The sequence below is a fragment of the Hippoglossus stenolepis genome, chromosome 17 (assembly GCF_022539355.2).
Source record: "Hippoglossus stenolepis isolate QCI-W04-F060 chromosome 17, HSTE1.2, whole genome shotgun sequence".
Taxonomy (NCBI): Eukaryota; Metazoa; Chordata; class Actinopteri; order Pleuronectiformes; family Pleuronectidae; genus Hippoglossus; species Hippoglossus stenolepis.
In genome coordinates this window covers 4,186,852-4,209,738 of record NC_061499.1, presented here as the reverse complement: position 1 = coordinate 4,209,738, position 22,887 = coordinate 4,186,852, and the positions used below count along the sequence as shown (strand labels likewise).

Here is a 22,887-nt window from a genome sequence, read left to right as displayed (position 1 = left end):
CCTTCAGGCTCCTCTCGCTGCTTCGGTGGGGTTTATTTGTGCCTGTGATGGTTCCACGCAGATCTGTTAAAGTCCTGCATTCTAAATGTAGAGCAGCAAAATGAAAGATTGAGATATTTATGTTTGTATATGAAAGTAATCAGTGTTGTTTAGTGTCACTGCTAAATGAATTTACTCTGTGTGGCAGATGCATCATTATCTTGAATTCACCATAATTTTAATTTTAAGACCTTCTTTGCAAAAGTTGATAAAGTAAATTTGTTCCCCCTGAAGTAAAGTACAGGAGCAAAAAGACGCGGAAAATTGAAGTATTACATAACAATAGTGTCTTTTGGTGTTAGTTAATGATTCTTGGAGCTTTTTCTCAATATTCAAAACAATACAACAGCACAACTTTATTTACATTTTACAAGAGAAAGAAGAACAACGAGATTAGACGTGATACTTCTGAAAAACACTGCAAATTTATATTTAAAAAAAACAAGTTTAAAATCCGACAAAAGACAAACCAATGGATACGAGATTAATAAATACTTTGAAAAAGAAAAGTGGATACTTCTTTGTAAATAAATGTAATTTTACTTACATTTATTAATGTCCAATATTTCAATTTTCTTTCTCTAACTTGTTTTAGTTTCAGTTTGATAACGTAAATAATTAAGAGTTAGTACAATTGAGCTGATGATTTCTTGTTAGTATTTACACTGAATCACGATTGTTTCACAGATAGGAAACTTTATTTATATTTATTTATTATTATTATTATTATTATTATTATTAAGATTGGAAACAGGAAGGAGTTTCATTCTGTTCCCTAAACACAACATGACTGTTTCTGTTTGTCACGTCACTGGAGTTAAAGTCTCTTAAAAAACTCCACAGGTTTGAATCCAGGATTTTCTCTCTGCTTGTGTTTTAACCCCTGAAACATAAAGACATGTTTCCAGATTAGGAGTTTCCCAGGCAGGTCATTTGTCAGAGCTGCCATGAAAATGCTGTTTCTGTCGATGCTGAAACAAAAGGCTACCTGCGGGTCGCCTGCTTTGTTAGTCACTTCTGAAAAGACTTCTTACTTTCACTTTGATCCGGATGAATCCATTCTTATTCGAATCTGTTGTCCTGTCTAATTGTTTCTGGGGTAAGAAAAGGTCTCCAGCTGCCACATTCAAGACTCTATCTCTGCTTTGTTTTAAGAAAAATCCTGAAAAGTTGACTCTTTCTCTTTTTGAATGGAAACACTCCAGTAAGTTACCACAGAGGGGAACTGGTTTCTAAAGCCCTGTGAGGTTTCCTTCACCAGCCTCGGATGCTACGTGCTCAAAGGTTGTAATTAACTTCTCTTTTTATTGCATCTATCATCGGAATGGAACTTTATCAGAAGGAATGATTCGCTTTAGGTCCTGAAATCTGCATTTTTAAAAACCGTTATGTGGTTTTCGTGGGAGCTCGCACGTCAACAAAGTCCCAAACACATCATAATGAATCTTTTTACGTGTCGGAAAAACAACATCTGAGGAGGTGTTATAATCTCCGGCCCCTGCTGCTCTAAACGCTGAGATTATCACACCTTCCCCAGATTTCTAAAAACTTCCCTCAAGGAAATATTTTCTCTCCCTTGCCCCAATGCGGAAAATATTTACACCCATCTTCTTTTACTTAAAAAAAAAAAAAAGTATTTAATTTTTGTGTCCAATTCTTTCCTCCTGCAGCCAATTCCCTCCTCTTTTTTTTTGATCCCGGACCATCAGCTTCCTCATTTACAGCGTGAAGGCGAACCTGACACCCGGGACGTCATGTGAGACCGTGAAGGACAGGAGGCAATAAGCCAGAGAATAGCAGCAATCTTCAGGAAAAGTTCTCCATTCACTCTCGCTCCCGCGGTTCTCTGTCCTCTTATCCAGCCTGGAAGATAAAGCAAAAAGAAAAAAATCAATACAGAAACACAGTGTTAGATAAAAGCAGTGGAGGGGGAGCGAGCCGAGCCAAGTTGGTTCTGCAGTGAATTAAAGCGATCAGAAATTTCCCGACCACTCAGCCCTCGGTCTACATAACCCACGGCAGCCCTGTCTCGCTGCTGTCCATCACTCTCCACCCTCTGCTCCTTTGTTGGCTTTTGATTTCTTCTCGCTCTATTCTCCGTGCGCTTTGTGTTTTGGGATGAAGGAGCTGCTCCCAATCAGCTGCAATAACTGCTGAGTGAAGGTTTTGGATATTGCCAGGGAGGCTGTCGGAGTCCGAGCCTCCGTATCAACCCTGACGAGTGCTGGTCCCCCTCTGGACGGACGTGAGGATGGACCGGAGCGATCGGTCTCTTGTCTTTAGCCAAACTACGCTCACCAGGCTCCAGTGATAGTAATGTTGGTCTTTGTGCTGATTGATCCAGGCCTGAAATAAAAATCAATCAGGTGATATTTTGTGCAGATGTTCATGGTCCCCAGAGGATGAGCACCATGTCGGCCGTGATCCCCGTTAATTCTGCCATGTTCTCACGTGGGCTGAGCCCGGACATTCTCCAGGGGGCCGGCATGAGGAACTCTGCAGCCCCTCTGGATGATTTCAGGAGAATATACAGAAATCAGTGCAGGTCTGAAAGTGGAGCGAGGAGAAGACGAGACCAGTTTTCCAGAGCGGCTCGTCCCCATTCTTTAAAAAAGCAAGCAAACAAAAATAATAATGCATTTTCAACAGGGGCTTCCATCTTATTCTATTCTTCTCTTTATTAATTTTAACTCCTCCGCTAAGAAGGAGGTTTTTCGCCGCATTACATTTGTTTGTTTATTTATTTGCAGGATTACGCAAAAACTGCACAATGGATTCCCATGAAATTCGGTGGAAGGATGGGACCTGAGCCAAGAAACAACTCATTTAAGTTTCCAGCTGATCCAGACTTCTTGTTTTTCACTTTCTTTACCTTTTTAGAATTGGACATTTTCACAGTTATATTCATTTCCCAGGGAATAATTCACATGGATCTTGGTGAAAAGAATCATCCATATTTAGGGAACTGATATCGACGAGTGTGGGACATTTGTTGCTCAATGTTGACACTAGAGAATCAAAAGTTACGAGTCTAATCAGTTTAAAATCATAACACCATGGATCTTTGTCTTGTTCTACCTGCTCCTGGTATAAATATGTGTCCACCATGTGTTTTTCCTTCCCCTCGGTCTCTCAGCGCTCCGTCCCCTCGGCTCCTCAGGTACCAGATCACGTTGACATCTGATGATCTGTCGCAGATATCGGGGCCTGTGACGCTCTGCAGGGCGTATTTCAAAAGGGGCTGAGGTCATATTTCACTGTTTCAGGGCTGAGGCGCTGTCATGTATTAATTAAAATCCAAATACCCTGTATTGATTGTGTTATCAGGCCGGTGCAGCCTCGGCCAGGCTGTATTGATCCGGTCTGTGATTTATTGTTATTTTCCAGAAAAATCCTTTTGTGTGATTATATGAGGAAACACAGGCTGAGTGAGTGTAATTCTTTTAGATCTATTCCACAGCGTGGTGGTGGTGGAGGCCGGAACAGACGGCCACCCAGAAACCCCTCAGAGGAAAGACATGTCCAACTGAAGAAATAGTTATGATCCAGACGGTTTAATTGAAAAGTAAATCTAATAAACAGAAAAGGCAGCAGCATGTGGCTCTTTGTCTTCTTTCTCTTACATTCATCAAATCTATGTAGAAAATAAATATTCTCTCCTAGGTTTTGACTAAAACCCCAAATATAATTGTACTTAATGGAAAATATACTGTTTTCTTATAGCGCTTTTCAAATCCTATTGACTACTCAAAGTACTTTACATTAACTTTTTCTATCCCAACCAGTTCCGGTTCAGTATCTTGCCCAAGGACACTTTAAAATGCAGCCTGGACAAGCAGGGAATTGAACCGCTGACCTTCTAGTTAGTGGACGACCCTCTCTAGTTAGGCCCGGTCAGGTTTTAATCATTTTATCCCCAAACAAAGTCCTTATTGCACTTGATTTGATAAGTTGAGTCGGTTCTGAGACTTTAAACTTTATCTGTCACCTCACCCGAATTCCAAAAACCCATTTTATTACCATAATGTTCATCAACTCTTTCAGGGGTAAGTTGTGGCTCAGGTGGAAGAGTGGGTTGTCTCCTGATTGGAGGGTCAGAAGGTTTGATCCCCAGCTCTGTTGACAGTTGTGTGTGAATGCGACGGGACGTGTGAGGACAGTATAAAGAGCATTGTTTGCAAATGGGTGAATGTGGCTTGACAAAGCACTTTGAGTGGTGGAGACTAGAAAAGCTCTAAATCCATGTGAAGATTCATACAAGATGGTTGTGATTGTATTTTTTAAAAAGTTCGTTTGATGGAGGGGAAAGCTCTGGTTGCCCAGTAAACCAGAGACAGATGCACCACTTCACCAAACACAGCTAAACTCATCAAGGCGACACCACTTTTCATCTACATTTGAATAAATCAACACGTTTTCCCATCTTCTGAAAAAAGAGCCAGAGAAATCTTTAAAAATCCTTAATTTCAAACGCGTGAGAGGTTTTCCGACAAATACAATGACCGCACTGCGGAATAATGTTTGTTGCATGATGTCATGTTCAAGGACAAACAATGATGGATGTTTTTTTTTTTTTACATCTTTATTGGTTTAGTAACTTGTTGTGACCAATTTTGGATAAAAATCTGCAAAGACGGATCCAAAAGGAAGTTTTTCAACCCAGTTTTCCACTTTTATTTGTTCTTACGCTTCTTTTATAAGTGAAAAATCATCATATTCCACGACGGCGTCACGTCCTGTATCAATGTTCAGTGAAAACTCCAGATGTTTATCATTTACACGCATTATCACAAAATGAACCTGACACATACAGTATTTTACACGACATGAAGTTTTTCCTCTTCCGCAGTAAACACCACTCGCGTCTTTATTCCTGACACATCTCTGCAGAGCTTTGCATTTTCCCCTCCCGGCTGATCCCTGTCAGGGCAGCAGGTCGGGGGCCATTAGCTTGTCACATCTCCGTCCGAGGCCTCACGCTCACATTCCTCAGCTGGCACCGGCCGACAGGACGCTGCTGGAGCTGCTCCTCCACTCAGCTGCCAGTAAATCACAGGGCGCACTGTAATCTTCATATGGACAGGAAGTGGGAGTCGTCCTTAGTTCCGCAGACTTAATTTTCTGTTTTATGGACGCGGAGGTAACTCGCTCACGTGTGAGAAAGTGGAACCTAAACGTTACATCTGATATTGAACTGGTTCATATTTCATATCAATTCTAAGTTTGGTGGAGCCTGCACTTCCAACTTGTTTTCTACTGTTATTCTATGCAGCTTTAAGTTCAGATGTTTTGATTTGTCCAAATACTGGTCAATGCAAAATAACAGAAAACAACTGGATTGAAAAGACACATATTGAGCCTTATATTCAATATTACAGCCAATACAGATGTTACTGTGTGTGTGTCATGATGTGTGTGTTTTGGCAGGTTTGGACAATTCAAAACCAAATGTTTAGATTTCGGTTTTAAATTGAATCCAGGTATCGAGATAATTTGCAGGATATTATATTGTTCACTGAATATATAAATTCCTGCTGTATTTTCATTTTTAATCCTGTGGTGTATATGGCCTCATATTTACAATGTGTTGCCTATTTTATTAATCTTTGGTGTTTGGGTTTCAAATAAAAAGTTCATACAATTAATAAATGTAGTAAAATCAACATTATTTGATATATAAGTAAATGTTCTTCACTTTAATGTTTACATTCGTATAGAAATTAGATATTTAGGTACTTAAAAACATTTTTTAATCAATGAAAGCCACTTTCAGCATTTATTTATTATTATTATTTATGTCTTCGGCATTTTGATGATTTTGGTTATGCAACAGATGAAGTGCTCCCTCGAAATCAACAATATATTTGTCATATTTATTATAAGTTCTTCTGTGATCAACTGTGGTTGTTTTTAAATCTGCTATAGAAATAAACTTGACTTTATTCTGAAAGTGCTTTGTTGACTTTGGTGTAATTTCCATGTCTCTGTTTACTTCCTGCAACGCTGACAAACTGAACATTTTGATTTATAATAATTTATCATTGAACGTGATTTATTAAACTTAAATTTGCCTCGTTTGGATACAGCTCCATTGATTATCATCAAACACAAACTGGTCCAGATGTATCCAGAATAATCACGAGTGGTGAGTGGTGCTCGAGGCCGCGAGCGGAGTCTGTGCTGGTGTCGGCCAAGTTAGAATCTGGAAGAGATCATGGTCAAGTAGTTGCTCTTTTGATTTTGTGCTGGTAACAAAGAATCAATATCGAATCAAGGGTGTGGGGGGGGGTTGAGTTTCCAGATAAGCACTCTGGGCCACTCTGGCTATTCATCATAAGTCTGTGGAAACCTGATAGGTCAGAAGAAATTATATTCCAGCAGGAGTGGGGTCTCCTTATCTCTCTATAGCAGGAGAATCAGAGACATACCGATCAATACCAGGCTGTTGTGTAGTACTTGCAATTATCAACAGCTGATTCTGTCCTCCCCCCCCCAGCTGCATCTTTTAATACCACATAATCACAAGTTCTGGAACAAAGCCTGAAGAGGGATTACAGCTCTGGTGAAGTATTCTTCATTCTCCCCTCAGCTTTGAAACTGTTACTGTGGAGGCAGACAACACGATTCTTCTGGTATTCTTTCGCCATTATGGTGCAGCTGGGGGTGGGGGGGGGGATAAGACTTTAAAGTGGAGCCATGACCTGTACTGGGTGATTCCTCCATGAGCCAAACACCAACACTTACAGAAAATATCCAAGCCGAGTTGTTTTACATTCGAAATCTATGCATTAGCAGTTTATTTGGATGGATTCTCCTCTTCCTCCCTCTGAGGAATTCTTCTTCTTCTTCTTCCTCAACATATGAGACACTTTTCAGTGTATTCTGGCGCCAAATAGTGGGAGGTCGTTAACCAATGAAGCAAAGGCTCCAACACCTCCTGTGGTCTCCTGGCAGTAGCCTATCGCAGCCGGCTGAAGGGCAGCTAATGATGCACCGGAGGCGGAGGCTACAAGGAGAGCGCCGGTTCCTTACGCAGACCAAGGAGTCTCCCTTCCGAGATCGGACCTAACTGAGACCTGAGCGGCGGTTTTCTTTTTACGCCTCAACTTTCACTTTACGCACGTTTCTAAACCCGACGGAATCTCATCCGTGGGAGGTCTGTTTTCTCAGCCTTTTTACGCAAGAACTGCGTTTTGGAAAAACGTCGATTCGGGACTTTACGCAGTTTTACAACCACGTTCAACCTCTCCACGGGACAACAGGGGAGAGTGGATGAGTGTTCGTGCTGGTGTTCAGTGTGTGTGGGGAGAGACTGAGCCAAGGCGACCTTCCACACACAGCCGGGACACGCAGGTGAAACCAGGGGCGTCTTTTTTTGGCACAAACTCATCCAGGGGCTCAGGGCAGAAGCAGGTCGATTTTACGCCTGCAGGACCTCACCGAGATGCGGGGATTGGTGACGAAGTTGAACCCAAACACCGCTGCGAAGCGCGTGAGACGCTCGCGGGAGTGGAGGTCGGACTGAACCACGGCGGAGCTGCTGTGGAGTCGTGCGTAAAAAGCAGCCGCTCGGACAGGAAGTGAAGTAATTGTTATTAAAACCTCATCCCTCATTTCCATATCTGGTGCGAGGTGGCTGGAGCGCAGCCAATCACCCGGCGAAGGGCAGCGAGAGTCGTAAAAGCATCATCCTCTTCCTCCATCATAATTACACTGACATGCGCAATCTGCACTCGGGCATCAGCACCAGCCGCCGCTCGCCTATTTCACCGACCCCGCTCCCCCCGGAGGGTCCCAGTCGCTGCTCGTAGATGCCCCGGCGGAAGGCAGCGGCGAGTCGCACAGAGAGATCAACATGTCCCGGCGCAAACAGGCCAAGCCCCAGCACCTCGGGTCCGACGAGGAGGCGACACGCTCCGGACGCGTCTGCAGCGATGGTAGGTGGATTTAAACCACTTTCACCTCCAGTGGATCGGTGGGGAAATATACTTTGAGAGCAGATCTGTTTACAGGATGTTGCTGCAGAGAGATTAAGACTAAATCTAATGCTGATGCTGGATTTAGGTTTAAAATATATAAAAGAATGGCTGTTTAATTCTATTTCCCCAAATTTAACAGACAAACATTGAGGTTTTTATTCTTTCTTTCTTCTTCTTCCTGCATGTTTCCTAATTATTTATGCAACTTTTTCATTTTAACATCCTTGTTTTTAAAAAAAACCCAACAAGCCTAAAATCTGATAAATTAAACTTTTCGGTCTAAAAAAACACTTTAAAATCCGGTTTAAAAGTTTCTCATCAGGAGACGAAATTAGTTAAAAATAAACAAGTTTTCACTTTATTATAAAAACTTAGATTAAACAACTTAAGAAACAAGCTGTGGAACACGAATGGAAAACAATACAGCTAAATCAGTGGCTTTTTTTTATGAATTAACTTAATTAAAACAATCATTATAATTTACTTTCATATCTTTTAAACAGCTTCAGGGGCGATGGGTGGAAACGGGGCCTGTTGAGAACTGTTGTGCCGACAAACTTCACCACAACACCGAATAAACTCATGCAAATGGTGACACATCTTCCATATTAAGGATTTATTTCTTTCTATTATGAGGGAAGTTACTCTGTGTTTTGGTTTGAGGCCTTTTTTGATAATTATTTCAGCTTAATTCTAATGAGAAACTCTGATCATGAGCCAGGAGACAATAATGTGAAATGAAATGTGGCCTGAACGAAAGTGGGCTGTTTGTAATAATTTGTGTATTAACATGCATGAAGGGGAACTTCTGTATTTCACTTGAATGATTTTATAAGATAATAATTTCATAAATAATAAAAGGAAAAACGAGAAATGCACAGTGAAGATTTAACTTGCCTGTGTACACGTCCATCATTTTCTATACAATTCTTCAAGGAGTAAATATATATATATGGTAATTATTGATTATTATAATTAATCTCCAAAACTAGAAGCCTCACTACTTTTCAATATTTTAATATTTAATTAAACAAGGTTCTTCTTATGCAGCCTGGAAGCTTTTTGAACCTTTTAATCATCTGAGCACTAACTCAGTAGAAGGACTAATATTTTAAACTCAAATTAACCAGTGAACTAATGGATCATATTAAATAAAATGTTAATCCAGAAATGGTTGAGTTTTGAATTGAATTCGGTCTGAATTCTCTAGATTTTGTGCAAAATCGTAGAAACAACTACCTCGATGCTACTCAATTGTCTATAAATCCCAATAAATCTAAATTATTCTTGTAAATTTCAAATTTACTGTATTTATATTAATATGAACTTTATTAAATTCATGGTGCTATTGTTATTCAATGCAAAAAAATCGTTTAAAAGCTCAAGTCAGTTTAAGTCACTTCCCCATCACGGCCCTTGTTTCATGTTTTTTAAATCCAGTGTCGTGTTAATATATGATTATTAGGGGCTGTGAAAAGGTGATGAGTGCAGAAGAGGCCCTCCTCACTCGGGGCCCTCCCACGGCCTGGCCCCTGCAGCCTGCAGGCGGGGGGCTCCGCCACCCTGAGCTGGGCTTTGATTGAGCCTGCTGACTTAACCTTTGTGCAGCCTCACCCTGCGAGGGGCAAGTGCTCCGTGTCTGGATCATAATACAATTAGTACATGTGAACCAGTGACCTCTGCAGCCCTGGGGGTCACGCACAGACGGGCGAGGAGCCACTAACGCTGGGCTGACATGTCTGTTTGCTCTTCAGCTGCAGCCTCGTGGGTTTTCTCTCTCTCTCTCTCTCTCTCCTCTCTTCTCGTCTCTTCGCCAAAACCACACAACAAGAAACGGACATAAATCTGTTTTCTGCTCCTGACATCACAGATTGAGCGAGGGTGACATTTTAAAATAAATTTCTCCCCGTGTTATTGTAGTTGGAAACACATTCGGAGTTTTGACTCTTTGAATCAACTCTGATCTCTCCTGAGCTTTGTTTTCATTGGACGTGAATCTTTACGGAGCGAAAACACAATCCTGAGCTACAGCGGCTGAACGTGTTTTCGCTCCTGTGTTTGCCGAATCGCCCTGGTGATCCTCGGACCACCCACTCGCTGAGCCAGGGACTCTGATTATTTACTTGTGATGAGTTTGACTTTCAGATCCCAACTCTTCTTGCTTTGCTTTGCTTTCCTGAGCTGAAACACGTTAAAATCATGTCAGATGTTGTGTAGTTTAGGAATAAAGCGTGTCACGTGTTGATTGACTCATATCATCAGTAACACAGACACTGTGTGTTTGTGTTAGGATTTGTTGAGTTTATTCATGTAAATATAGCAGATGTCTCGCTCTTTGTGTAGCTCGACAAGGTGGGACTAATTCATTTAGGAGGTGAAACACACGGATAATTGTAAACACTGGGAAATGCAAACACAAAGACACACACACACATGCACTCTTAAACCACACACACATTCATATTATAGTCGGCACAAACACACACACATGTTTAAATTGCTAAATGTCCACATTTAGTGTGTTTAAGAAGAAAGTGCAGCATGTATGTGGACCACACACACTTTGGTTTCCTTTAATCATGATTATGTGGCAGAAAGTTATTTTTTCATGGATAATTACCAAATTAAAAACTAAAATATTTCCTTTAATTATTTAATAAAAAAACAAAAATTTAAATTCCATATTCTTACATATTCTAAACCTCATAATATCCGTCTTTCTAAATGTTTATAAAAAATATTATTCTTAAATTGGTGCCTGTGTAACAACAATAATGTACCACTGATCTTTCCATCTGCTCTTACTGTCTGTTTCCTAATGGGCCAAAGCCTGAGCAGATGCAGCTCTGACTCCAAGAGCCTAAAAATCTCGTGGCAGATTCTCTGAGTCTAAAGATCAGAGTCGAGATTTAAGACAAATACATTTACTGACGTGTGTCGTATGCAGGGATTTGCAGATCATTTATAAAAGATTTCCTCATATGGACACATATTGGGGTAGAATTAATATACTGGGGGAAATGAACATGCGACCTGGGAACACCTCTAGCTTCATGTCAAGCTAAAGATAAAATGTGTACGTGTTAATTCATGGATACATCCTGAGTGTCCATGCTTTTATTTTATGTTAATGGTGTTTTAGTTATAAAATAATTAGATTTAAAAAAGTGAAAGTGGACTGACATTACAAAAGTTATAAAATCACATCTGGATATTCTGAGTCATTTATTTATTTTTTCCTACTTTTATTTCCCTGTGAATTTAGAGCTCGGTCACATGTAAAACTTTGCTCTCATCACTCGGTAGTTCTGTGCTGCATATTGAAGCTGTGGCATTAGAGATGTGAGTCTACACATTAAGACTTATACACTGTTGATGGCCTGATGTTGTTGAAAATTAAATTGATCAGAGTCTGAGCACAATAATTTATAACCGACTTCAGATGGCTGCGATTTACTGCTCCAAATAAAACTTGAATCTCACACACAGGAAAATGTTAGAGAATGAAATCAGGGATCTTTCAGCTGTAATTCACCATTTTTTTTAAATTGCCCCGATGCAGCGAACCTCGAATTCAAATGGAAACAAAATATCGTAGTTTTTCGACCAATAAACCCACAATTGTTTTTGAAAGAGGAGACGCGTTACTGAAATGTTCGAATGCACAGAAAATCAATAGGCTGTATGGAATTTCATTATCTGTGTGAGTGCACGATTACAGAGGTCAGATAACTTCACGGAACTTTATTGATTTCTCTGAAAGATTGTTAATATCTGGATAGAGGGGGGTGTAAGTAAAAAAAAAAAAACTTTCTCCATGTTTTACGGGACCTGTTGAAGTTCATGTTTTAATCTGCACTTACACTCTTAACATCTGTTAACAGTTAAATATTGGAGAAAACCTTTCTATCATGAAACTTCAGATATAAACAGATGGAGATAAAGTGGGTAGTTATTTTTAAACTGAGATTACCATTCGGTTATGATAAATAAATAGTTTCCGCATTGTATGCCGGTGTTTGGTTTATTCTGTGAAATGCAGAAATCTAAGAAACTTTATTTTACTTTGAATGAAATGTTTCCAGATGTGTTTTGCGTCAATTTATACAAACCATCTTATAATTCAACTCGACATGTTTGTTATCTTTGGACACTTTGGGAGTTCTCGTGGAATTTGAAGTTCAGTGGGTTTGAGCCGGTCCACACGACATTTGTTGTTTGGAGAGATGGGACTCACTAGAAGGTGTGTGTGTGTGTGTGTGTGTGTGTGTGTGTGTGTGTGTGTGTGTGTGTGTGTGTGTGTGTGTGTGTGTGGGGGATTAATTCCAATGTGATAAAGGAAAACAAACGTCCCATTGTTGAAATATCAGGACAATAAATAATCAAGTTAGTATTCTTAATCTTGTTGTATTTCCTTCCAGGCATCACGGGAGGCATGGAGAGAGAGGAGACGAATGGAGGCTGCCACAGCAGAGAGGACACGCACATCTGTGACAAATGCTGTGCTGAGTTCTTCTCTTGGACGGAACTGAGCGACCATCAGAAAGTCTGCACTGAGGATCCGCTGGTGCTGATAGTTAAGGACAGTGAAGGGACGCCTGCTCCTGAGGAATCTCCTGCGGGACCCTCTCCGGTTCCGAGCCTTTCGTCCAGTGGCTCGTCCCCAGGAGAGTCCAGCGACGCAGGCTTTGAGCTGGTGAACGACGACAGTCTGGATCATTTAGAGGAAAGCAGGGAGCAGGATGAAGCCATGGAGCTCGAGCTTTGCCCACAGGACAAATTCACCTGCAGCCCTCAGCCTCCAGACTCAGTCGAGCCCTCGTCTGCCCAGGTGTCGGCCGCCGACAGCTACAGCATGCCCGGCACGAATGTGACGCTGGAGATCCTTCACAGCACCCGAGTGGCCGTAGCCCAGTTCTCCCAGGGGATCAACGGCAGCGGTGTGGGAGGGAAGGCAGCCTCGGCGGCCATCCCGGTGATCCTGGAGCACCTGCTGGCTCTGCAGCAACAACAGGTCCATCAGCTGCAGCTTATTGAGCAGATCTGCAGCCAGGTGGCCGTCATGAACAGACAACCAACACAAGCTGCGTTAAACCCAGGCTCCAGGTCCCGGTCTCTGACACAGAAACCCTTCTCCTCTCAAGGCATCAACCCTCCTCCCATCCTGGCTCTGTCAGGATCAACTCCCTCCTCCGTTAATGGACGGGCGGCGGTTTCTTTGTCATCCATGCTTGAAAAGTCACAAAATATCCCCCCACTAACTGTGTGTGGGAAGTCCACCTTCAGAGACGTTACATGTACCTCAGCCTCCTCAGAAACTCCATCTCTGTCCAGCAGCAGCAGCAGCATCCCCACGTTACTGCCTCCTTACACAGGCTCACACACCAGCAGCCTCAGCTGCACTCAGACACTGAGCTCTTCCAGTCCACTGTCCCTGGGGCAGAGCAGCCTCCTCAGCTCATCCTCCAACCTGCCATTTCTACCTCAGAGCCCCCCCAGCAGTGTAATCTTCCCCAATCCGTTGGCGAGCATCGCTGCCACAGCTAATGCACTTGACCCCCTTGCAGCCCTGATGAAGCACAGGAAAGGGAAACTGTCTAGCGTCTCCTTGTTTGAAACGAAGCCCAGCCCGGAGGAACCCTTCTTCAAGCATAAATGCAGGTTCTGTGCCAAAGTGTTTGGCAGCGACAGCGCTCTGCAGATCCACCTGCGCTCGCATACAGGAGAGCGGCCCTTCAAATGCAACATCTGCGGCAATCGCTTTTCCACTAAAGGGAACTTAAAGGTGCACTTCCAGAGGCATAAAGAGAAGTATCCTCATGTGCAGATGAACCCCTACCCGGTGCCAGAGTATCTAGACAACGTGCCAACAAGTTCTGGGATTCCCTATGGAATGTCCCTCCCTCCAGAAAAACCCGTCACCTCATGGCTTGATAGCAAACCTGTTGTAGCAACTCTGCCGGCCACCATGGGTCTTCCGCTGTCCTCCACTATTACCAGTATCGGAGGCTCAAATGACCCTGTAAGTGTAACACCATCCGTTAGGTCTCCCTACCAGCCATCTCCTGGTGAATGTGTGTCTTTGTCACCTAACCACAGAGGCAGCGAGGCTCATTTCTCTCCTGTTTCAGAGTCTCCACTGTCTAACCTGGAGAAGGAAGCATCTAATATACCGAAAACAGAGGGAGTACACCTGCCTCAGAGCTGCACCCTGAGGCTGAGAGCCACCCCAGTGACAGAAACAACCAGCTCCACAATCCCATCTGTGGCCACTACACCCGAACCCGTCACCCCAGCGTCGCCCGACCCCAATTCCCCGCCACTGTCGCTCAACTCTGAGGAAACTAAATTCCCTTCACTGGGTCTCTTTGATTCTATGCAAACCTCTGAAACCTCAAAGCTTCAGCAGCTGGTGGAGAGTATCGACAAAAAGATCACGGACCCCAACCAGTGCGTGCTCTGTCACCGTGTCCTCAGCTGTCAGAGTGCGCTGAAGATGCACTATCGCATTCACACCGGGGAGAGGCCCTTTAAATGCAAAGTGTGCGGCAGGGCTTTCACCACCAAAGGTAACCTGAAGACGCACATCGGCGTTCACAGAGAAAATCCTCCGGTCCTGGTGCAACACTCGTGTCCCATTTGCCAGAAGAAGTTCACCAACGCCGTTGTTCTTCAGCAGCATATCCGCATGCACATGGTCGGGCAGATTCCAGACTCGACCCTCGTGGACGGGCTGCAGGAGATGGACAGCGACACCTCCATCAACGGGAAGAACTTTGACAGCCTCAGCAGCAACAGCAATGACTTTATTGATGACATTTCAATGGAGGATGATATTGAGGAGGAAGAGGTGGAAAATATGAGGGAAGACGGGAGTCCCTCTCGACCGTTGATCTCTGATTGCAACTCTCCTCCCAGGTCGTTTGCCATCGTTTCAAGTTTAGCAGCTCTGGAGAACCAAATGAGGATGATTGACTCGACTGTAAACCTAAACCACTGCTTCAGTATGAAACCCCTGACAAATGGTTTTAACGACGGCAGCCAACTGAACATTAAATGTACTTTATCGGAGAAAAGGTTGGGAAACTCCAGCCCGAACGTGTCAGAATCCTCCTGCTCGCCTCGTGCACCCGAGTCTCCCATTCGAAGCAACTCAGAGGGAATGACGATCAAATCTCCTGCAGTGAAAAGCCACAGGCCAGAATCCCAGGAGCCGTTGGCAGCGTCGGTGAAGAGAGAGGAGTCTGAGTCTCCCACCTCTGCAGCGGCTCAGGGGCGGAGAGGAACACAAGCTGGAAAACTGTGTGTGAAAGAAGAGACTCCGTACAGTTTGTCTTTCCAGCTGAGCAGAGACAGAGGTACAGTTGACGTAACCGTTTTCATGCTTATCTTTCCTAAACCTTGATTGTTGCATTTTCAAGAAACCTTCACACTTGTGCACTTTGATTCCTGCTGCAGGTCAGACCCTCCCCAGCCTGGTCACCAGCACATCATCAGCCGCCATAAAAACCGAGGTGAACGGTCACAGTCACCGGAACAACACGCCCGAAGGTCAGCACCCGCCGTTCAGCGTCCACATCCCCCCGGCTTATCCGTCCGTCGGCAGCCCAGCGATGACGTCCCTGCTCGGCCCCGCGCCGCCTCGACGGCCGCCGAAGCAGCACAACTGCAACGCCTGTGGGAAGAACTTCTCGTCAGCCAGCGCTCTGCAGATTCACGAGCGCACGCACACCGGAGAGAAACCGTTCGTCTGCTCCATCTGCGGCAGAGCGTTCACCACTAAAGGCAATCTGAAGGTAGAGAACAGATTCTTTTCTCCTCTGTTGTGAGGGTTCAAACTGCTTTGTCATATTTTAATAGTAACTTTTGACTATAAGTGCAGTGGGTACACATTTTGTGTTGTGTGATATTGTATTTTAAGTATAATCATAAAATAAAATCTGTTTTAAAACCCAGGAATTCCCTCATAATAAAGAAGTGGTACAAATTCTACATTACAAAATCTTTGCTTAAGAAATTACTTAATCAAATCATTTTGATTTATTTATTATTTACCAAACACCACATCCTTCCACTAAATTGACAGGGGTAAAAAACATTACCAACTGTTTGAGTATCACACCTGTATATATTCAATCTGTGCCAAATATGTTTGTTTGTATTTTAGAATGAGAACATCTTAATTAATTTGATGTCATTTCAAGGTTCACATGGGAACTCACATGTGGAACAACGCACCAGCCCGGAGAGGCAGGCGGCTGTCGGTGGAGAACCCCATGGCCCTGCTGGGCGGGGAGGCCCTGAAGTTCGGCGAGATGTTCCAGAAGGACCTGGCAGCTCGGGCCATGAACGTAGACTCCGGATTTTGGAACCGCTACGCCACAGCGATCACCAACAGCCTGGCCATGAAGAACAACGAGATCTCGGTGATCCAGAACAGAGGCCTCTCTCAGCTTCACCCTCTGAGTGCAGGCATGGACAGAGTGAGCGCCGCAGGAAGCCCCATAACCAGTCTCACCAAGACGAGCATGGACAGACATTTCTCTATGCTGATTGATGACAGCAAAGAAATTGGAATAAATTGATTTAAAGCTGAGTGGTGATGAAATATGCAAACTGTTAAGGACGTTGAGATATTTGTAAAACATCTTCTTTGTTCTTATGTATTATATATAGACTTAAAAAAAAGAACTTTTATCAATTGACAGAGAAATAGTAGGATATTCACATTTTGCAAATTTACTTTGCAGTCATTTTGTGGATGTTTTTTTCTATACATTAAGACGCTGTTTAACTCGTACCTGAGAATTCCTTCGGTGCTTGGACGAGCGGTTGCTCAAAAGAAGGGAACGTGTGTTCAGATCAATGATGCAAAGAGTCTGCTCTCTCTCTCTCTCTCTCTCCTCCGGACAGCTGCCCAATGCTGCTAGCTGGTGCAAAGCACAAAGTATGCTCATGAGTACCCACAATCCCACACTGCGATGGTCTGTCGTCAATGTTATGGTGAGAGATTCTTAAACAAACAGTTGGACCGAATAAAGAAATAGAACAAACCGAGTGTGTGTTCAGTTCCTCACAATAGATGATGTAATTTCATATGTTGCTTTAATCCTATTCCACTTGAGAACTACTTGTCTTTTGTTCTTCTTCTGCAGAAATACTTTTGCAAACGTGCATTTATTTCCTATATAATTTAAAACAAGCTCGGACTAATGAGCACTGAAATGAAATGCTTTCACTAAAATGCTTTGTCTGTGTTGTAGGCTGCAGTAAAACAACTCCTCTCAAGCTGAAGCATTTTTCTTTCACTATCAGGAAGTTTACATAGTTCAGTTTAGTGATTATCTTTTTCCAAACTTAATGACTTTTTGACCCACTCTCCATCTCTACTGGGAGGATGAGTCATGTTCAAACAGGCAAATGATTTCCATCATCAGGAGGGAGCATATCAGAAAGTGGAAAATGTTCAAAATAAACACAGTCCACATATCTGGAGTATTATCGGCCACTAAATGGAAAAGAAGTAAAGTCACAGTGTCCAGCTGACGACTTGCTGATGAGAGAACGTGTGTGTTTAAGGAAGACGACTATCAAGAAAACAAGTGGAAACTGTGTCAAAGGTCAAAGGTTGCATTACTTAGAAGCTTTCAACCAGATCTCATAGCCTCTATCCACTTAAAGCTTATTTTCAACCAAGTGAGGACAGTTGCTTGTCACGTCCACCGAGGCGGTCGTCAGGCGTAGTTAGTAGAACGATACTTATGAGTGTTGGGTGCAGATCTAAATCACAATCAGGATCTGGTGAATTTAAATGTGGTTTCATAAGGGAACTGTGAAGGTATGAACTCTATTAAAAGCCGGTCTAGTTTCTCATTTGATTCATATGCACATCAGTGTATATTCAGCACAACGTTCTGTCTGGTTAACTCTCTGTACAAAACTTCATCCTCCGGTTTGATCAGAAATATACATTTTATTTAACCACTTAGCGGGTAACCAATATTGTTTGCTGCCTTCAAAGACTCCGGGAAAGCACACATTTTATATCTCAAACTGAATAAGGCCTACTTTTGCTTTAAAGAAAGAATGATTGAATTAATTAATTAGTGAAAGGAACTTCATCGTCCACCACATGTGGAAATTTCCCTTCAGCTCACCAGTACAACATGAAAATCAGACAAGCCGATGGAATGGATGCAGTTTGGTGTTGAGGGTAAAAGTGCAACAATTGCAGAGCTAAGATTAGTATAACTATTTATTAATTTCTGTCTATTAATGTGTTGTGACACAATTTCTGGATGTTATTTCTAAATAATTATGATAATAATTTTAACAAACTTTGCTTATACAGCTTTTTTCAAAAAACATGTTAAACGGCTGCAGACGTAAAAACACAAGATTCATGCGATGCAATTACGAATTTAGACACTATGATGAACGACAATGCAACACAATAAAACAAACAAGCTCCTGGTAGAAAGCAGTATAATAAAACCCTCTTTATTAAACCTCTTGTAGCACTGTGCATCTTCTTTTATCACGAGTTTCACATTTACGATATTTCCGCTCGGCTCCTGAACGCACCACAGCACCCTGAGCGTACGTGATTTTTTTTTTTTTTCCCAAAGTGACGTCATCACGCGCGCTGCCCAGCCAAGATGGCCGACAGCTTCCCGTTAAATCCGGTGCGGAAGAGCTCGAAGTTAATCACGTATTACAACTCGGCCAGACTCTCCAGGTACGTGGCGGCCCCGCGGGGCTCCGTGTGCGGCCGCGGGCTGTGGGGAGCGGCCGCTCGGGGGAACTGTTCCCCCCCGGCCGCCTCGTTTGTTCCTCCGCTGCGTTAAACTGTGTCCGGTTAGCTGTTAGCTTTGTGTTGCTAGCTAACAGCTGGAGGCGCGTTCTCTCGTTTGACAGCTTCTTCCTTATCACGACACCGAGATGCTAACACGTGTTGAAGTTAATCCAGATTCACTGGTGTCGTGTAAACAGATCTACACGCTCTGTGTGTGTTTGTGTGTGTTTGTGTGTGTTTGTTAGCTTTGGTTAGCAACGCGTCTGTGGTGACATTTAATTTAAAGTCACATGACTCCCCCTGTCACATGTCAGTGTTGTTGTGGTCATTGCTCAACAGGTGAGTCGCTTTTCAAACACACACAAACACACAAACAGACACACACAGAGGTCGAGATGATTCAAGGTGAGAGTTCAGATTCACACAAACTGTTGTGTTTCTCTATAATGTTTAAAGTCTCGACCTCAAAGTGCCTCGAGATAATGTCTGTTATGATTTGGCGCAATACGAATAAAGTTGAATTTGAGTGGATTAATGTGAAAGTAATTCCATTAAAATAGTTATGAGATGAAAACAGAATCGTGTTTCAACATTTTCCACGTTCTTGCATTTGTCATTTATCCTTCTCGTCCTTAACTTATTGATAAACCATTTAAACTGTATTGCTCTGATAATCAACTGGGTTTTGTTTCTGTGGCTTTCTTTAGTCTTTATTCCATTTCTGCTGGAAATGAGTTTCAGTTACTTGGTCTTGATGAGGGTCTGAGTGAGAGAGTGCAGGTTTTCTGTTTCAGTTTTAGAAAAATGAAAGTGAAAGTTTAAACGAGACGTATTGAAAGCAGAAATGGACAGTATGAGGAAAGTGATGTTTTCAGACCCTAAGAGCAAATAAACCTTTTCAAGTAATTCTGAACTGGAATATGAGCAGAATATGTTTCCTTTTAAAGTTCAGTCTGACTGAAACCTTCTTAGAATTTATTAAGTTAACTTGGAAGCATCGTAAAGTTTTATTTCTATATGAAAATAATGACACAAAATGTATATTTCCTGATCAACATCACGGATGAAAAGTGAATGAAGACTGTTCTATTGTGTTTCTATATTTCTATTGCAATGCTACGGATACCACAAGGGGATAATGTCACATCTTATACAAGACAGAAAGCGTTTCTGTATCTCACCCTAAGTAGTGTTCTATTTCCAAAGTAGTGTGTTCTTCTTAGCACAAGACAGGACATTTTCAATCTGAGGTTGTTAATGTGTGACTCTCACAGATACTCCCTAGAGGATGAGCCCTCTAACCTGGATGAGATGCCTCTGATGATGTCGGAGGAGGGCTTTGAGAACGATGAGAGCGACTACCAGACACTGCCCCGGGCCCGAGTCAGTAAGAGGCAGAGAGGCCTCGGCTGGTTCCTCTGCGGCGGGTGGAGGGTCCTCTGCGGAAGGTAGTTCTGTTGTTTTTATTAACGATTTAATGACTTACAATATGTTGGTGCAGAGCTCTGTGTATGATGATGACAAAGAAATGAGGTACAGGTCTCATTCGTGCCAACGCTGGTGTCGATGTGGTGTCAAAAATGCAGCAGAAGTTAGGTTCCCTGACATTTTCTCGTTCTTATAAACTCATCTGAACCTGATCATCTCCTGCTGTCGTACGTAAAAGAGAGAAAGGTCCTTGAGTGTTTTGAATGTACAATTTAGCACAATGTTCTTAGTCTCATTAAGCTACTTATATAAAATATACAAGATTTCTACACACAAAGGGGACGAGAGCACAAGATTGGTTTAGAGGTCAGGTATTGTATGAGAAAAGTTCAGACGTGTGCTGCTTTCAACCTGAAGTAAAGGACTCTGCTGTACTTTAACGTCAGTCATTGCTCTTTAACCACTCCAGAAAGTAGTGTGTGTGTTATCTCCCAGTAAATGTATGTGTAGTGTATAATGTTGCCTGTGACGATCAGTTTGGATTTCAAACGCACTGGCGGCTGTGCGTGAAGTGAAAACAAGAGGATAAGGGCATATTTTTGGTCGAGTTCCTTGATGCGCACCATCAGCCCCAAAAAGATTCTCAGGTCACAGAGCAGAACGGGGCGGTTTATCCGGCTAATGATTCATTTGACAGCTTTTGTCCTCTAAAGAAGCTGCTTTCTGGCCAAGAGACAAGTGTTTGTTTTTGCCAGAACAATAAAGTGTCACAGTCATAAACAAATGTTTGCGCAGCACTTCACTGCCCTGAAAGTCACATTTACCGTTGGTGGAATTTCATAGAATATTCTTTTTTTATTTATTTTTTTTCCCGGTGTGGTTTTTGTTGTTAGTGATGCATCTCCAGCTGAAGCCCCATATTGATCCCCCCCTCCCCATCCCCCCACTAATGAACAAATCGGATTTTTCACAGCTGACCAGTTTGATGCTTTCCAGTAATTTTATGTGTGCTTAGTGTGGGATTATAAAACACAAATAATTCACAGTGAATAAGCCCCGACTGTTCAAATGGCATATTATTTGGATAGCATTCATTTGCTCAAATAATCGCTCTTATGAATCTGGACTCGGAGTGCACAGAGACGGGGGAACGTCGAGGCCAATACAAACAAGACTTTTTACCAAAGTTGATTTATTTAGTTTCATGTTTTGCCAACTTGCTTAAAAAGTGGAAAAGCCAAGTCGCTCAGCATGACGGTATACACTGACACGCGTCCCTCTTTCCCCCCCAGGTGCCAGTTCAGGTCGTGCTCACATCGAGCGGCTCTCATTGTAATTTACCCCCACGCTACACCGCTGTTTGCTTTTGATATCAGATATGCTAGATAAGCTCCAATGTAGTCATTAGCAGGTTGATAGAAAGTCAAATACTTTTTCAAAAAGTAAATGTCAATGTACACTCTGCCACTTCACTAATCTCTTCTTGGAGTTTTGATAATATCGCATCAGTAATATTGTTTAAACGATACGGACATTGCTCAGCATGAGGCGAAACTAATAAAGGAACATGGTATGTTTGCCTGCATACACATTGAATACCTGGTTCTTCAGGGTTACCGTGTTATTCGACTCTGATTCTAGAGTTTTCAGATCATTCAATGTGCTAGAAGCAAATAACATCCTTGAAGGATTGTACCTAAATAGGCCTTGAAGATCTAATTAACCCTGACAAGAGTAGAGATATAAATAACATCAGTACTGGAGGATGTAGCCGGGCACAGCCGCGGTGCTCAGTCGCCACAAATTGATCCAACGGCTGAGAAAATGAATGAGGAATGAGGCTGTTGCATTGTGAGGTCCTGATATTTGTTAAGAACATGGCCTGTAGTAAGAGCTCGATATTTATGTATCGGCATAAATGTTACAAATGGGATGAAAAACACTTCGAAGATATGTCTAATGCAAATATGAAATATAGTTGTTCTCATTCCTCTCAACCCTCAGTTGTCCTTATTACCTCTGACAAGGAGGTTGTGTTTTCACTGACAAACAAATGAATTAAATTAATTGTAACTTGGTGGAAAGGTGAGCTATGGGCCAGGGAAAAACTTTCAGAGTGGATTAGATAATTATTTTTCTCTTTATTCAACATTGGGAGATGTTCTCTCTCTGAGTTCCCTTCTAGTTCCCTTCTAGTTCCCTAAGTTTCTTTCTTTTAACTGTCTTGAACCAGATGCATGTTCTGAGCCATCGTCCCAATTTCACAACAGATTACTGTGAAAACCAACTTCAACCAAATTGCTATTTTATTTTATTTGTTTAAAGGTGTTTTTCAATGAAATTAACTTTAGATAATATTGATCTATTATGTTTTACTACCATATCAATTTAAGCCGTTTCATTATTTGTAATCTATTCTTTGTGAGAGTACTAAAGTGTATTGGATAATTCACTAGTACAAGGTGTAGTCTATAGTTGCCAAACCCCACTTAAAGCATAGCAACTGTGTTTATTTATTTATTTATTTATTTATTTATTGAGTTGGGAGTCCAGGAATCGTACAGTTATGCAGAATTTAACCACACAAATGTCAAAGGTTAGAGGAAATTTCAGATTTATCAGGTTCCTGCCTGGTTAATCATCCCT

The 22,887-nt window shown here is 42.3% G+C and overlaps 2 protein-coding genes across 4 annotated transcripts in view; both read left to right on the top strand.

Annotated features, from left to right (window-relative positions):
- The first annotated feature begins 7,031 nt into the window (after positions 1 to 7,031).
- sall3b (spalt-like transcription factor 3b) lies at positions 7,032 to 17,071 on the top strand. Its single transcript, XM_035181952.2, has 4 exons — positions 7,032 to 7,976; positions 12,440 to 15,376; positions 15,477 to 15,814; positions 16,223 to 17,071. The coding sequence occupies exons 1-4, from the start codon at positions 7,895 to 7,897 to the stop codon at positions 16,601 to 16,603; spliced, it is 3,738 nt and encodes a 1,245-aa protein (XP_035037843.2). The 5' UTR covers positions 7,032 to 7,894; the 3' UTR covers positions 16,604 to 17,071.
- Positions 17,072 to 18,653: 1,582 nt separating this feature from the next.
- The window catches only part of atp9b (ATPase phospholipid transporting 9B), a 32,634-nt gene continuing 28,400 nt past the window's right edge, over positions 18,654 to 22,887 (top strand). Inside the window, exons 1-2 of one of the 3 annotated variants that reach the window (XM_035182802.2) lie at positions 18,654 to 18,756; positions 20,088 to 20,261. In XM_035182802.2, the coding sequence (XP_035038693.1) occupies positions 18,677 to 18,756; positions 20,088 to 20,261 (254 nt within the window). In that variant the 5' untranslated portion in view covers positions 18,654 to 18,676. Of the gene's footprint in view, positions 18,757 to 19,132; positions 19,219 to 20,087; positions 20,262 to 22,887 lie in introns of those variants that run through there. The other 2 variants (XM_035182803.2, XM_035182804.2) reach the window with 2 other exon arrangements.

Excerpts from the sequence above, each read along its gene's own strand:
- sall3b (XM_035181952.2), top strand. The coding sequence starts at position 7,895 with ATGTCCCGGCGCAAACAGGCCAAGCCCCAGCACCTCGGGTCCGACGAG. Across the intron at positions 15,377-15,476 it reads CCAGCTGAGCAGAGACAGAG|GTCAGACCCTCCCCAGCCTG; the intron begins GTACAGTTGACG and ends TTCCTGCTGCAG. Across the intron at positions 15,815-16,222 it reads CCACTAAAGGCAATCTGAAG|GTTCACATGGGAACTCACAT; the intron begins GTAGAGAACAGA and ends TGTCATTTCAAG.